The sequence below is a fragment of the Phoenix dactylifera genome, chromosome 11 (assembly GCF_051530095.1).
Source record: "Phoenix dactylifera cultivar Ajwa chromosome 11, Ajwa_hap1_PhDact_Kaust_v1.1, whole genome shotgun sequence".
Classification (NCBI taxonomy): domain Eukaryota; kingdom Viridiplantae; phylum Streptophyta; class Magnoliopsida; order Arecales; family Arecaceae; genus Phoenix; species Phoenix dactylifera.
In genome coordinates, this window is record NC_143200.1 from 30,257,232 (window position 1) to 30,272,831 (window position 15,600).

At 41.3% G+C, this 15,600-nt stretch overlaps 2 protein-coding genes across 2 annotated transcripts; both read right to left on the bottom strand.

The window, feature by feature from the left end:
• Positions 1 to 886: 886 nt before the first annotated feature.
• LOC103700223 (gamma-glutamylcyclotransferase 2-1-like) lies at positions 887 to 5,277 on the bottom strand. Its single transcript, XM_039127858.3, has 9 exons — positions 5,015 to 5,277; positions 3,872 to 3,990; positions 3,702 to 3,778; positions 2,558 to 2,614; positions 2,413 to 2,469; positions 2,254 to 2,294; positions 1,921 to 1,992; positions 1,751 to 1,830; positions 887 to 1,344 (listed from the first exon to the last, which is right to left on the bottom strand). The coding sequence occupies exons 2-9, from the start codon at positions 3,978 to 3,980 to the stop codon at positions 1,181 to 1,183; spliced, it is 657 nt and encodes a 218-aa protein (XP_038983786.2). The 5' UTR covers positions 3,981 to 3,990; positions 5,015 to 5,277; the 3' UTR covers positions 887 to 1,180.
• Positions 5,278 to 10,474: 5,197 nt separating this feature from the next.
• Positions 10,475 to 15,267, bottom strand: LOC149751676 (uncharacterized). The gene is made up of 2 exons (XM_089926364.1): positions 15,073 to 15,267; positions 10,475 to 14,480 (listed from the first exon to the last, which is right to left on the bottom strand). The coding sequence occupies exon 2, from the start codon at positions 12,081 to 12,083 to the stop codon at positions 10,842 to 10,844; it is 1,242 nt and encodes a 413-aa protein (XP_089782490.1). The 5' UTR covers positions 12,084 to 14,480; positions 15,073 to 15,267; the 3' UTR covers positions 10,475 to 10,841.
• Between the last annotated feature and the right edge of the window lie 333 nt (positions 15,268 to 15,600).

A 15,600-nucleotide genomic window follows, 5' to 3' on the forward strand; every position in this document is an offset into this window, starting at 1 on the left:
CCAGCAATGGCGACAGAGTCCCACCGGTCGTGGGACGGCGTTGATGTTGATGACGTAATGGACGCCGTTTGATATTGCCGGCGCGCGCCGCCTCCAAGACAACCTCGAAGACCCCCGCAGCAGCCAGTTCATCCGGTCCTGTTGTTTTTTCTCTCTCCTATTTGGATCCGGCTTAGCCCCAACAGCGTCCGATTGAGGGGGTTGCGGAGGACCTCATCCATGCAAATTCGAGTAGCGGCAGCAAGAGAAGCAAGAATTTTGTTGGTTCCACCACTCTGATAATCTTCGTCACTCAACAATCCTAAAAAAGAAAAGATCTTTAAAAACAAAAACATCCGCGAGCACTCTCTTTCTCTCCCTATTGTTTTGGACCGGCTGCAGGAAACTGTCGATTCAAAGCGGGAAAAAGATTTTGACGGGAAAATGATCCGGAACCAAAAACGATCAAGATTCAGGAATTAAAAAGAAAAAAAGTGTGGAAAAATGAGAATCCGGAGCTTATACAGCAGCAGGTGTGGGGTTTGGTGATACGTGGGACCGGATCTGGGGATTGAGTAGAGAGGTCGTCCGTCCAGGGTCCATCCATCCATGTGATACCGCAAGAAGACGACCCGGTAGAAGAACCAATTGGGGTCGGTCTCATCTTGTCAAAATACAAATAGAAAACAAGCATCAACAACATGGAAACAAAAAGCAAATCCAAAACCTAGGATCAGAATTCAAACTCTCGGCTATATCATCAACGTATTCTCCTTTTTATAATCTTCTCTTTTAAAGGAAAATAAGGGGCTGAAAAAGATTACAAGCTGACCAAATATGAAAAATTCCCTTGCAAATGATAAACATCGACAACAAAAAGAAAATTTTTCGCCCGACTTCCAGCTCATGATAAAGGTGTCATTACATGACATTAACCTCATAAATTCTTCCATGTTAAAACAAGACATTGTTAAGATTAAAGACAGCCATTCAAAACAATTCTAACACAGGTGCAAGGATGCTAAACCTAGAATGATGCCAAATGAAAAGGATTGAAAATATAGAATTTTTTTGCTTTAGGTACCCAACATCGAGAGAGAGAGAGAGAGAGAGAGAGAGAGAGAGAGAGAGAGGGAATACTGCTCGGAGTGGTCTTTGAATTTTCTGCACCCCTCCAGATATAACTTAAAATCATTAATTTTCATCTCGAGTCCACGACGGTGGCTTCTGGAAGGGAGGACGGGTGCATGAAAAGGGGATGGGATTTGAGTAGTATGAGGGACCCGACCATCCTCTTCTCTTTCAGCCCCCCAAGCACCTTCCTCACCTCATTTGCCAGCTCAATGACATAATCATCTTCATGACCTGCAATTTTTCTCTCATTACTGCTGATTATTGCAAAAGATTCCAGAAGGAATTTAAACTAAAAGGCAATGCGGATATGAGAAAGATGCAGACAAGTGAAAGGAGGCTTTTGGACATCTAGCCTAAGCTATGCCAATCAACAAATGGCCGTGCTCTTTACATCATGCTAATGGAAAAGCCTAAAAAGTTTAACTGGATGAACATATCCATTCAATGGAATAAAACTCAAGCATTCTATAATGAAACAGGTAAAAATATTCATTGACAACAATATGCTGCCCCTCGATGTCTACCATTTTGACATTCTCCTCTTTACTAGTTAAGCAATATTATATCAGATTATGCTTAGAATTGATGTCACCAAAATCATGCCTAGTTCATCCAAGGTCTAGAGATGGATTTCTACCTATGTCGAACATTGCCTTCTCCAGCAAAAAGAGATAATCCCTATTATTCCCGCAAGGACCAGCTGCAGTAGCAATTTGCCTGGATGTTTAGAGGGAAACCAATATTAAAGGAAGAAAAGAATAATCAGCTACAGTAATAGGCGGCAAAATAAGACATCTTATCTTTCACCTTGCCATTTCTTCCAAGGGAGCCGGACCTAGATAGTACTTGTTAGCTTCCTTGTCGGGAGTCGACATGAAACTACAAAGAAAAATAAATACCCATTAATTTTACATCAAAAAGTGGTAAAAAGCAAGAGGAGCTACTGTAAGCTTACATCACAGATAAAGCTCGCCATGGGTCGGGCTTAGGCACAGAAAATGTCAAGTTTATATGGACCCAGCCCGAAGCCAAATTAAAAATGAATAAAGTTTAGGCCCGAGGCCCGACCCATGATCAGCTCTAATCACAATATACTGCAAGATAGAAATAGAACAACTACGGACAAGTTTAGCTTCTTACACTAAAACTCGTGTGGCAGCTGGCTCAAGAGAATCTCCCTCCTGGATAATGGATGCCGCACAAGATAAGAAAAATTGCCGCGCAGGGGGGGGGGGGGGGGGGAAGCTACTTATAATTAAAAGATCATAGAAAAAGAAATCAAATGAGGTTTGAACTGACCCTATAGAAGTCTACACAAGCTTTTCTGTCGTACTCGCACTCTCTTCTCTCCAAATACTGTAATATTCAATAAAATACTCAATCTCGATAAAATTATATGTATGGTACTGTACTCACCCTGCAGAAACACAATAAAGAATCTCACCTGCATTGCTGCCTTTTCCTTTTCTATGCCTCCTTTAACACAATATGCAGCACCCCACTGACAAATTAAAGCCTTGTTAACCAAAGTGTGTACGCTATTCAAATTATAATACAGTGAAACAAGCATAGAACACACAAGACTCTTAGTGAAACTCCACTACAACAACAGATCTGTCAAGTCATGGTAATATAGAAGGGGTGGACCTCTATCCAATGAGAAATCATTACCTACACTGCATGCGCCAGCGAGGCCGTGCACGCAGCCGATAAGGGTTGCTGGTTTCTGTAGGCCCCATTCATCAAGAGTGCATCTTGGTACACCACCATAGGATCCGGCGGCTGGGATTGGCTATGGCACACAGCCACACGGGTGCACGCAGTGTAGGCAATATTTTCTCCTATCTAATAAAGCTTATCTCTTTGTGCAGTCACAGGAAAAGTTGCCTAGTTTCTTAGTTCCAAATTACCCTTGCATAAATTTATAGTATGAAAACAAAATTCAGGACCTAATCAAATATCAATGGAATGTCTCACATTAGATTACTTTAAATATTGATGAATAGTTGTATAGTTGAACATCGAACTATTGAGTCCAAAATTAATTTGACATCTACAGGAGGATTAAAAAAAATAGAAGAGTCATGAGTCACACTGAGGTCATGCTTACAAGGTAACATGTAAGAAAGTGCAAATTTTTTTATCAGTCCTGGATGCTTATTAATGCAATAAGAAGTTCCAGTGGTCGATTAAAGGAAATATAGGGATCTTACCGACCTGTTTATGTATTTACTTATTTTTTGATACCATGAAAATACATTCCAGGTTGAACCAGAAGATGATACATTTGAAAGATCAGAAAATATACCCTGGAAGGTAATTCATGATTTCTCAGGCATCATCCTGAGAGACCAAAATTACAGCTTATACTATGGAAGACGTGATTGATCTTTACATATTCACTGATATAACAAATTTCACTCTCATTGTTTTTTACGTCCCCAAACAAACCAGAGTGCTAGAAAAATTGATTTAGCAATACGGTTTTTAAACAACTCAAGACCAGGAACCAACTAATTGCATCAGAAGCTAGGTAATCAACAGAATACAATGACAGACATCCAAAGATAAGACTAGGATCTACTTACACAAACCGCTCCTTTTCTGGCCTCTAGCATGCAGGTTCTTGCTGGATTTTCTGGTGTTCCCCTGTGGTCTATGCATGCTGTAAAGAGGAAAAACGCAAGACATCTCTTTTAGTCTCTTGCTTCACAACAGGAACAGGTCACTTTCATCCTTTGAAAAGTTAACAACTTACCAAGATCAAAAACACGCCTGTAGTCCTTAATGAAGCCAATCATCTTCTCATCAAAATCAAAACCAGGGTTCCAGGCTAGTGAACCATACCCAAAAACCCACAGCACCATCGTCACTTACCTGCAATATTATGAAGATGCAGTAGCATTTCATCCACTCTTTATCTTTAAATAAATTTATTTATTTCATAAAAACAGAAAGTAATATAGAGGGATGATATCTGGACCACCTTCAAGGAAAAATAAAAAAACATAAATAACTATTCTATGACAATCACTATTTTGGCTCAAGCATCAAAGAAGAGATACACCCCGTTATGCTTTAAAAAAAATAAAAAGATTGCAAAGTAATTATGCTTTGAATGCAAAGTATATGAAAGAGTTGTAGGTTTACAATCATCAAGATCTACAGCAACTGTTGCCTGTTCATTTGCTACAGTTGCTGGTCTCTATATAAAACATATAACGGCCGAATTAAAGATAAACAGTAAAATAAACTTTTTATTTCTTAAAATTTGCACAAGAAGAAAACGTACAAAGAGGAAGATCTATTTAAGAGCAACAGAGTCAAATTAGCACAAGCTTCGGAATTTTCCTTTTCTCCTAAAAGCCTGAGCTTAGGAAAATGGGCCAAATACTATGGTCACTGAGGGAAGCTCTTCACTCTGAATGCGGCAAGGCAGGCACCATCCGCATTCCTTTTTTGAAGGTATACTTTCTCCTTTTTTTCTGAAGGAAGGAAGGCGGACTTTCTTCATGCACAGGTTGGGAGGAAATGAAAACCATAGCAAAGCAAGGGGAAGAGGCGGAACATTGACTGCTTAGACTTAGAAAAGTGAAGAGATTTGATTAAAGAAGAAAGACAGCGTTTTTCAAGAAGAAAAGCACCATTTCTCGACTTAAACTCAGCCTATATAACGGAACCTAGTGCAGACTATGCAATCCTTGTTGAAGGCATCGCAACTACCTATCCAAAATAGTAAACGTCTGGTCTTTTTCCTTTTTTTTCCCAAAAAAACTGAAGTTGGGGATCAATAAAGAAGAGAATACAGTTGCGTCGCCTTCCTTCTTCACTTTGAAGTTAAGAAAAGAAAGAATAAAGAAATATCGAGAGAAAAGAAATCAATATTGCAAATATTCCTCACCAGAAACAGTCTCTTGGACAAGCAGACGAGAAAGGATCTGGCGGGCTGAAGATGGCTTGGGAGGTCGGAAACGAAGGAGAAGCCCTCGGCGATTCGATTCGGTGAGGCAAATGGATTTGGGAGAGAGAGAGGCGGAAGAGAAGGTGGATATTGGAGAGACCAGGGTTTCGGCGAACCCTAGCTCTCCCGAAAGAAATTTCTCCTCCCCCTCCTCTCCTCTCTCTCGCAGATTCCGAAAAAGTACTTGGGTTTCGGAAGAAGGGAACGGACAATGGGGAGCGGGGTATCTATAGTGCGAAGGGCGACCGGTACGGAAGGACACGTGCGTAGCGGGTTCATTCACGTGACACCACACGCTGCGATACCCCCCATGTTACCGGTTATCGAGCTTCGATACGTGGCACGTTTTGATTAGTTCCAAAAACTACTTTTGAATTAGCTTATCCTTTCATTTAAGACGCCGTAAGATTTGCAACGCGCTCCAGTTATAGCGATTTTAGGGTTCTTACCCTCAAAATAGGAGTCGGGAGGTTTCCATTATAAAAGCGGTTCACTTTTTTTTGCTGAAATAAAAGCGTTTCACTTCGATGTTTATGCAACTATCTTAAGAGAAGAAAAGGCATTATGGATGTGGCATTAAACAGAAGCTAAAAGTGGCACTTCGAGGATTGCTCCATCCTAACTAGCACTTCCGTGTTGCACTAGTGTTTAACTTTTGGATACGATTGATGAGCTACATGAGGAGTTAAAAATACGATGACTAGGGCAGTAGCTACAGGTGGCTGCCACTTATTTGATACATCGATTTTCGGAGCAGAGCTGCGTGCAGCCTGGGCAGGTCTTCGTCATGCACGGATTGTTCTGCGGGCCAGCTCGATTATGTTAGAGAGTGACTCGGCCACTGTCATCCGGTGGATTCAGAGGGGGCGGAGGGGCGGGGACACAGACCACCCCTTGATCCGCGATATTGTGGCGATGATGAGAGATGGGATGACCATCCAGGCCAAGCATGTATTTAGGGAGGCCAACGGGGCAGCCGATTGGGTAGCTGCCTTCGTGGCCCACCATTCGGGGTATGCTCTTTGGTCAGGTGAGGGGGAGTTGCCATCGGCACTCCGTGAGTTACTGTTTTTTGATCTTATTGGGTGTATTCACACACGTACTGTATGAAGCACCTGTTTTAAGCAAAAAAAAAAAATACGATGACTAGCAATATACTATATAAATGATAGATTCTATCTTTTGTACAGATGTTTTTTTTTATATATCAAGATGAGCTCTTATATGATATAAATCTGAATTGTGGTAGATCTCTATCAAATATTAGATTTCATTCAAAAGGATTTAGATATCCTTAGAGGTAGACTTGGCTATACTCGAGTGGATCTTCACCCATATCCGATTAAATATAGATTGAATAATGAGAATTTTACATCGATGATATGAAATGTTGGATGTAATCTATTGGTTGTAGATTACTTATGCGTCAAAAATCATATGATTTAGAGACCTACAACCTATGTATCAAATTATCAAAAAAATATGTATTCGTGTTATTTAAAATGTCCCATTTTTTAACCATTGGTACACAGGCTATGAATCTCTAAATCATATAATTTTTTTATATATAAGTAAACTAAATATAATCGATTATATTCAATAGCTTGGATCATTAATGTGGGATCTCCATTATCTCATTTAGACTTAACTTTATGCGAACATAGATCCACTCAAGTGTTGCCAAGTCTATGTCACATCCATGAATAACCCATTGTTGAGCAACGTCAATTGATTCATGGGCTTAGCCAATCATATGCCACTTATTGCTAATTCACTCTAATGTCAACTAAATCACTTCTATTCCTTGTACAGGACTTGGTAGCATTCCCTCTATTGTAATAAAAATATGATGCACTTACAATTTGCTATTTGTGATCTAAAATAATAAATTTAAACAACTATATATGTAAACAAAACCTTTTGAAAATCAATTGGTAGAAATCTTGGCTAGATTGAGGCGTGTGATGCACACTGTCCTAAGAATGTAATTCGCCTATTACGTAAGGATTTGCAGTGATCTCGTCCCTAAGGCATAATAACCCGATGCTGAATTTAGAGTCTAATTATAGCCAAGCACGTATGCATGTGGTCACTAGTCCAATCCCATAAAGCCCGATTTGGGCTTCCTAGAAAAGAATTTCTATTTAAGTAAAAATACTTACTTTCACATATCCGCCGTGGGACTAAAAGAAAAGAGTTTTAAAACCTTTGAAATACTTAGCACGTAGGGGATAAGATTGGTTTTCTATTTCTTTTGAAATTTAAATTTTTTATGATTTTTTTTTTTTTTTTTGCTCAGATGGGTGTTTTACACTAATGTGGTGTATTCACATTCAAGAAAATCAAAAAAAAGCATATCCCTAAAATCTCTAGTCACTTGTGCCTCAGAAGTCTAAGATACTTCTCCAAAGTGATCAACCACAAAAGAGGCCATCCAATCTATAGCTCCATTCACCTCTTGGTACATGTGCCTCATCCTAAAGGAGATACATTCTCTCACCAAGCATCAGATACCCTGAATTAGGGGATGCGAGCATGTTTTCCTAGCTCGACCCTAGATCCAGCCAATCATCATTGTTGAGTCACACTCCATCAAGATGGCATCAACCCTCAAAGAGCATTGTGCATCACTGAGGCTGTCACGACCCCCGCCCCGTTCCCGGCGGGCCGCCGCGACGGTCCTAGGGTGCGGGTAGGCATAAGGCCACCAGCCACCGCGTAGAACCCTACTACCTATCAATCATCAATGAATCTTGAAAAATTTAGCATGATGCATGCACAAAATGATCACTTTTCCTATAGTGACCTGTCAGGATTATCTCAATACATACAACACACTACCTGTCAGAGCAGCAATCACATAATCCGTCACATAATGAACCTGGACAATATATATCAATACATTATCTCAGGCATATAACTCATATGTATAAAAATCTGGTTCCCATTCCATCCATGGTCAAACCCATATCCACAACAGGATCTATGACTGTAACTATACACTATATACAATAGAAGGTTTATAATACACCAAAAGGGTATAAACCTCTATCTACATTATACTATACTATACTATGGAGCGGCACAGCTAGCAGGCAACCACTAATCCTGTTCCTCTCTATACAATACCTTTCCTGCAATCAAAAACATCAAACTGGGGAGTGAGTATATAAATACTCAGTGAGTGGAGTAGAGAGTACTATGCACATGAGACAGAATATAATCATGGCTCGAGATGAAATCTCAAGATCAATAACAAGATGAACATGAACTCAACATAAAGAATATGGAGTAAATCATCAATATCACCACAATCAATATCAACTCATCTGAAGCATATATGGAATAATCAAGTCAACATATATGCTACTCATGAATATGTTCAACAGGTCATAGTACTGAATCATATAAATCAGGTGTCAATAGGCTGAATCATCAACAAGACAGCTATCGGGAGGTGGGTTTTACGCCCCAGGCGAACCAGCAACAACTCCCTACTGCCATATGCATACATCGAATATGACACCACACCAATATGTAAATCATCACTAGACAGCTGTCGGAAGGTGGGTTTTACGCCCCAGGCGAACCAGCAACAACTCCCTACTGTCACATGCATATGCAGGATAAGACACCATACTGATAACATAAATGCTAGACAGCTATCGGGAGGTGGGTTTTACGCCCCAGGCGAACCAGCAACAACTCCCTACTGTCACATGCATATGCAGGATAAGACACCACACTGATCATATAAATGCTGGCCAGTATCCAGAACAGAAATCCATCTCACATCTACATACTAAACGGCACCTCGCGGGAATTCTACATCCGCGGAAAGCCATACTGCACCTCGCGGGGTCTTACTATGCCCGGCGGCAAGCAGAATATAAGTCGTAGGACCGGCCGATCCTACGCCTAGGGCCGTGTCCCCCCCTAGGAAGGGACTGGGCTCCGCCCACCCAGAAGGCTACTATGTGCACAAAGGCCGATGTTCAACCCCCATCGACTATAGGTGTCCTGCAGATACTGCCAAGCCATGCATAAATGCCATAATGCACCCTCCCAATACTCTACTAAAAAGGAGTATAATCAAGATTACCACTCACTCGATCATGACCCAATCATAAACTAACATCAGGGTTGGGAGTGAGGAATCACGGGAGTACAATGCAACTCAATATACCATGAGAAGGGCTGTACAAGTCTTTGAAATAGAGGAAATGAAATCAATTTACAAAAGAAATCATTTCACAATTCAGATCCAATTTCATTACTCATAAAGGAGTATAATCAAGCTACGACTCACAAGTCTTTAAAATAGAGGAAATGAAATCAATTTACAAAAGAAATCATTTCACAATTCGGAATCAATTTGATTACTCATCAACCCCTCGTAATTTCTCTCAATGTTCCCTCAAATGCGTGCACAAGATAATCAAGTATGGAGAAACAAAATTATAGAGGAATCTACTACAATATCAATCAATATGCTCAAGTGGAATCAATTCACACTTGGCGACATTCATGAAAATGAATTAAGGATGCTCATGGTGCAAAGTACATGACTCCCACTCACCTGTCAATCTGGCACAGCCCTGATACGCCTCCAAAAATCTACAGCTGGCAGTGGGGAACTTCTTCCTCTTGTTCCCTAGCTTCTTGCCCAACTGTGACATGCATTTACAATACATTTAGTTTTGTATCAAGGGCTATAATCTACGTGCCAATTATAATATAGGGGACTTTAATTAATTCAACTCCCCCGTTCCCTAAATCTTTTCTTTTCTTTCTCTTTTTCTTTTTCTATTAATTAACTCATCATTTATATGTATTAGGGACTCCCTTGCATGAGTACAAGGTCCCTTTTAGCTTGATCTAGGCTTAATACCCTATTATAGCATGAAATCCCCTATTTTCCACCCGGATGAACAGTAACCCGAACTGACAGTGGGTTACTTCATCCCGGTTTTGATCCACTTTCAGGACTTCAAATTTGATGAAATTTTTACCTAACATTCTACACTCACAGAGGATTCCAAAGAGATAACATGCATCATCATCGGAGGCCGTTTGACCCCCTAAATAATTTGCCGAAGTTGGGACTTGGACACAGTTTTTCCGTAGTGCCGGAAAAATTTGTCAAAATCCGATTCTTCTTCTTTTAACCACCTCTACAACCCTTATCCGACCCCTCTAGACTATATCCACCCTTTGTATAGCCTAATGTCATCAAAAGACTAGATAGGGATGGATATTTACCTTTTTCTTTTTGGAAATCGAGGTCCTTGCGTAGAGGGGAAGGAGATCTACATTTTTTCCTTCAGCTGGAAGTGCAACCGGGATCCCTTTCCTCCTTGAATCCCCTTCCTCTTCTTCTTTCTTCTTCTTCTTCTTCTCTTTTTCTTTCTTTCTTTCCTCTGTTTCACGCCTGAGAACCCCCTCCCTCTTTCTCTCGGTTTCACCAGCTCAAACCCTCCAATTAAATCACATCAAAACACTATTCACCCTTTGTTTAATATTATTAAATTCCCATTTTGCCCCTAACACTTCAACATATCTACCGTTATGCCATTAACTTTTGATTCCTTCCAATTTTACCCTTACCACTTCAATGCATCTACAACTATGCCATTATCTTTTGATTCCTTCCAATTTTACCCCTTATATCAATTTTAAAGGACTATTCTATCCCTTTTTATATATAAAAAAAAAAAATTGGGGGTTATTACATCCTCCCCCCCTTATATAAAATTCGTCCTCGAATTTAAAAGAGTAAATTACCTGTCATAGCTGCATTCGATGTCTGTGCCTCCTGTGGATTTACCGTGAACACCCTTCCTTGCCCTCTGCCTACTGGAGCTGACAGTTGAGATGGTCCAGCACTCTGCTGTGATGTTTGTGCTTGACCTCTACCTCTGCCTACAGGCTCCCTACTACTAGGCCTGTCCATCTGCACAGAAGGATAGGATGCCAAAGGCACAAACTGCTGGGTGGCACCCTGCAGGCATTCTCTGGCAAAATGACCCGGCTGTCCACATCTGTAGCACACTCCCTGACCCATTCTGCATCTGCCAGGGTGCTGCTTCCCACATATGCCACACACTGGCCATGATTGGAACCCAGATTCAGTTCTGGCTATAGTGACTGGAGGACGAGGTACTGATGGTAGAAAAGTTTCTTGTGATTGACCTCTTTCCCTCCATTTCCTCTTACGTGGGGCAGGTGGAGTTGAGCGTACAGACTGCTCCGTCGGGCCCTCCGAGAGATCTACTCCCTCAGATCTACCTCTACTGCTTTGCTCCTTCCCCACACTCATTTTTCTCTGTTCTCTTTCAGCTCTTTCCTCTTTGTTTCTGGTCTCCCACTGTTTTGCTTTATCTATCAGCCTAGACAAGGTGGGGACCTCTACTGCCAGTACTGCATTATAAAGCGGGGAAATCAGACCTCGTCTGAACCTTTCTATCCTGGCAGCTTCAGTGGGGATGATGTAAGGAGCATACTTCCCCAATCTAGTGAACTCACGAGCGTACTCAGATACGCTCATTCCGGGCATCTGCTTCAGCCTCTCAAACTGAAGAGCCCGATTCTGCCTCTCAGCCGGAGACAAGAACTCATCCATCACTGCTTGCCTGAACTCTTCCCAGGTTGGAGGATTCCTACTGTACAATCTGTCCTCCATATGCCTCTGGTACCAGTCCCAGGCATCTTCCTTCATTGTAAGCCCTACAAGTTCTATAGCTCTTGCATCAGAACAGGGCAGTCTCCGTATCATCTTTTCAGTCTCCTCCAGAAATCTCTGAGGATCTTCACCTTCTTCTCCCTTAAACTCCGGGGTTCTGAGCCTCAGAAATTCCTGTACAGTAATCCCCTCATCATCTAGAGCCCGCCTGGCCAAACTTCTTGGCACAGGTACAGGAGGTGGGATGGATACTACTGACAGGGCAGGAGATTTCCCCCGAGCAATCTGCTCCCTCAGAGCCTGATTCTCCGCCAGTAACTGTTCCATCAATGCATCTCTACTTCCTACATCTCCTTGATCATCAACCCTCCGTCTATCAGCAGGAGGAGGTTTTTCTCTTTAGGGCTCGACATGTGCGGAACCCGCATCCAATGCTATATCTGGCTCCATCCTCTTTCCAGGACGAGCAGGTCCTCTCCTTGGAGGTATTCTTTATATCTCTCTAAAAAAGTCAAAAAGAGAGGATGGTCGTTACACACTGAGTCATGATATATTTTACTGAGTTGTAAATGACTCATAAAATAACATACAGAAAAATCCTATGCTCCATAGTATAATCCTATACTTAATCCTGACTCATCCTATTGCTCTGACAGGACTCTTGTTTAACCTTTGCTCTGATACCAAGCTTTGTCACGACCCCCGCCCCGTTCCCGGCGGGCCGCCGCGACGGTCCTAGGGTGCGGGTAGGCATAAGGCCACCAGCCACCGCGTAGAACCCTACTACCTATCAATCATCAATGAATCTTGAAAAATTTAGCATGATGCATGCACAAAATGATCACTTTTCCTATAGTGACCTGTCAGGATTATCTCAATACATACAACACACTACCTGTCAGAGCAGCAATCACATAATCCGTCACATAATGAACCTGGACAATATATATCAATACATTATCTCAGGCATATAACTCATATGTATAAAAATCTGGTTCCCATTCCATCCATGGTCAAACCCATATCCACAACAGGATCTATGACTGTAACTATACACTATATACAATAGAAGGTTTATAATACACCAAAAGGGTATAAACCTCTATCTACATTATACTATACTATACTATGGAGCGGCACAGCTAGCAGGCAACCACTAATCCTGTTCCTCTCTATACAATACCTTTCCTGCAATCAAAAACATCAAACTGGGGAGTGAGTATATAAATACTCAGTGAGTGGAGTAGAGAGTACTATGCACATGAGACAGAATATAATCATGGCTCGAGATGAAATCTCAAGATCAATAACAAGATGAACATGAACTCAACATAAAGAATATGGAGTAAATCATCAATATCACCACAATCAATATCAACTCATCTGAAGCATATATGGAATAATCAAGTCAACATATATGCTACTCATGAATATGTTCAACAGGTCATAGTACTGAATCATATAAATCAGGTGTCAATAGGCTGAATCATCAACAAGACAGCTATCGGGAGGTGGGTTTTACGCCCCAGGCGAACCAGCAACAACTCCCTACTGCCATATGCATACATCGAATATGACACCACACCAATATGTAAATCATCACTAGACAGCTGTCGGAAGGTGGGTTTTACGCCCCAGGCGAACCAGCAACAACTCCCTACTGTCACATGCATATGCAGGATAAGACACCATACTGATAACATAAATGCTAGACAGCTATCGGGAGGTGGGTTTTACGCCCCAGGCGAACCAGCAACAACTCCCTACTGTCACATGCATATGCAGGATAAGACACCACACTGATCATATAAATGCTGGCCAGTATCCAGAACAGAAATCCATCTCACATCTACATACTAAACGGCACCTCGCGGGAATTCTACATCCGCGGAAAGCCATACTGCACCTCGCGGGGTCTTACTATGCCCGGCGGCAAGCAGAATATAAGTCGTAGGACCGGCCGATCCTACGCCTAGGGCCGTGTTCCCCCCTAGGAAGGGACTGGGCTCCGCCCACCCAGAAGGCTACTATGTGCACAAAGGCCGATGTTCAACCCCCATCGACTATAGGTGTCCTGCAGATACTGCCAAGCCATGCATAAATGCCATAATGCACCCTCCCAATACTCTACTAAAAAGGAGTATAATCAAGATTACCACTCACTCGATCATGACCCAATCATAAACTAACATCAGGGTTGGGAGTGAGGAATCACGGGAGTACAATGCAACTCAATATACCATGAGAAGGGCTGTACAAGTCTTTGAAATAGAGGAAATGAAATCAATTTACAAAAGAAATCATTTCACAATTCAGATCCAATTTCATTACTCATAAAGGAGTATAATCAAGCTACGACTCACAAGTCTTTAAAATAGAGGAAATGAAATCAATTTACAAAAGAAATCATTTCACAATTCGGAATCAATTTGATTACTCATCAACCCCTCGTAATTTCTCTCAATGTTCCCTCAAATGCGTGCACAAGATAATCAAGTATGGAGAAACAAAATTATAGAGGAATCTACTACAATATCAATCAATATGCTCAAGTGGAATCAATTCACACTTGGCGACATTCATGAAAATGAATTAAGGATGCTCATGGTGCAAAGTACATGACTCCCACTCACCTGTCAATCTGGCACAGCCCTGATACGCCTCCAAAAATCTACAGCTGGCAGTGGGGAACTTCTTCCTCTTGTTCCCTAGCTTCTTGCCCAACTGTGACATGCATTTACAATACATTTAGTTTTGTATCAAGGGCTATAATCTACGTGCCAATTATAATATAGGGGACTTTAATTAATTCAACTCCCCCGTTCCCTAAATCTTTTCTTTTCTTTCTCTTTTTCTTTTTCTATTAATTAACTCATCATTTATATGTATTAGGGACTCCCTTGCATGAGTACAAGGTCCCTTTTAGCTTGATCTAGGCTTAATACCCTATTATAGCATGAAATCCCCTATTTTCCACCCGGATGAACAGTAACCCGAACTGACAGTGGGTTACTTCATCCCAGTTTTGATCCACTTTCAGGACTCCAAATTTGATGAAATTTTTACCTAACATTCTACACTCACAGAGGATTCCAAAGAGATAACATGCATCATCATCGGAGGCCGTTTGACCCCCTAAATAATTTGCCGAAGTTGGGACTTGGACACAGTTTTTCCGTAGTGCCGGAAAAATTTGTCAAAATCCGATTCTTCTTCTTTTAACCACCTCTACAACCCTTATCCGACCCCTCTAGACTATATCCACCCTTTGTATAGCCTAATGTCATCAAAAGACTAGATAGGGATGGATATTTACCTTTTTCTTTTTGGAAATCGAGGTCCTTGCGTAGAGGGGAAGGAGATCTACATTTTTTCCTTCAGCTGGAAGTGCAACCGGGATCCCTTTCCTCCTTGAATCCCCTTCCTCTTCTTCTTTCTTCTTCTTCTTCTTCTCTTTTTCTTTCTTTCTTTCCTCTGTTTCACGCCTGAGAACCCCCTCCCTCTTTCTCTCGGTTTCACCAGCTCAAACCCTCCAATTAAATCACATCAAAACACTATTCACCCTTTGTTTAATATTATTAAATTCCCATTTTGCCCCTAACACTTCAACATATCTACCGTTATGCCATTAACTTTTGATTCCTTCCAATTTTACCCTTACCACTTCAATGCATCTACAACTATGCCATTATCTTTTGATTCCTTCCAATTTTACCCCTTATATCAATTTTAAAGGACTATTCTATCCCTTTTTATATATAAAAAAAAAAAATTGGGGGTTATTACAGAGGCCGACCTAGGCAGCCCTCAATTATACTCTAGGTATAAGCTGGTAAAGATCTGG

What these genes read in the sequence shown, in the direction of transcription:
- LOC103700223 (XM_039127858.3), bottom strand. Translation starts at nt 3,980, where the DNA reads ATGGTGCTGTGGGTTTTTGGGTATGGTTCACTAGCCTGGAACCCTGGT. An exon ending in CCAGAAAAGGAGCGGTTTGT is followed by an intron (nt 2,615 to 3,701) that starts GTAAGTAGATCC and finishes TTAATTTGTCAG; the next exon opens with TGGGGTGCTGCATATTGTGT. An exon ending in CCCTTGGAAGAAATGGCAAG is followed by an intron (nt 1,831 to 1,920) that starts GTGAAAGATAAG and finishes CTAAACATCCAG; the next exon opens with GCAAATTGCTACTGCAGCTG.
- LOC149751676 (XM_089926364.1), bottom strand. Translation starts at nt 12,083, where the DNA reads ATGGAACAGTTACTGGCGGAGAATCAGGCTCTGAGGGAGCAGATTGCT.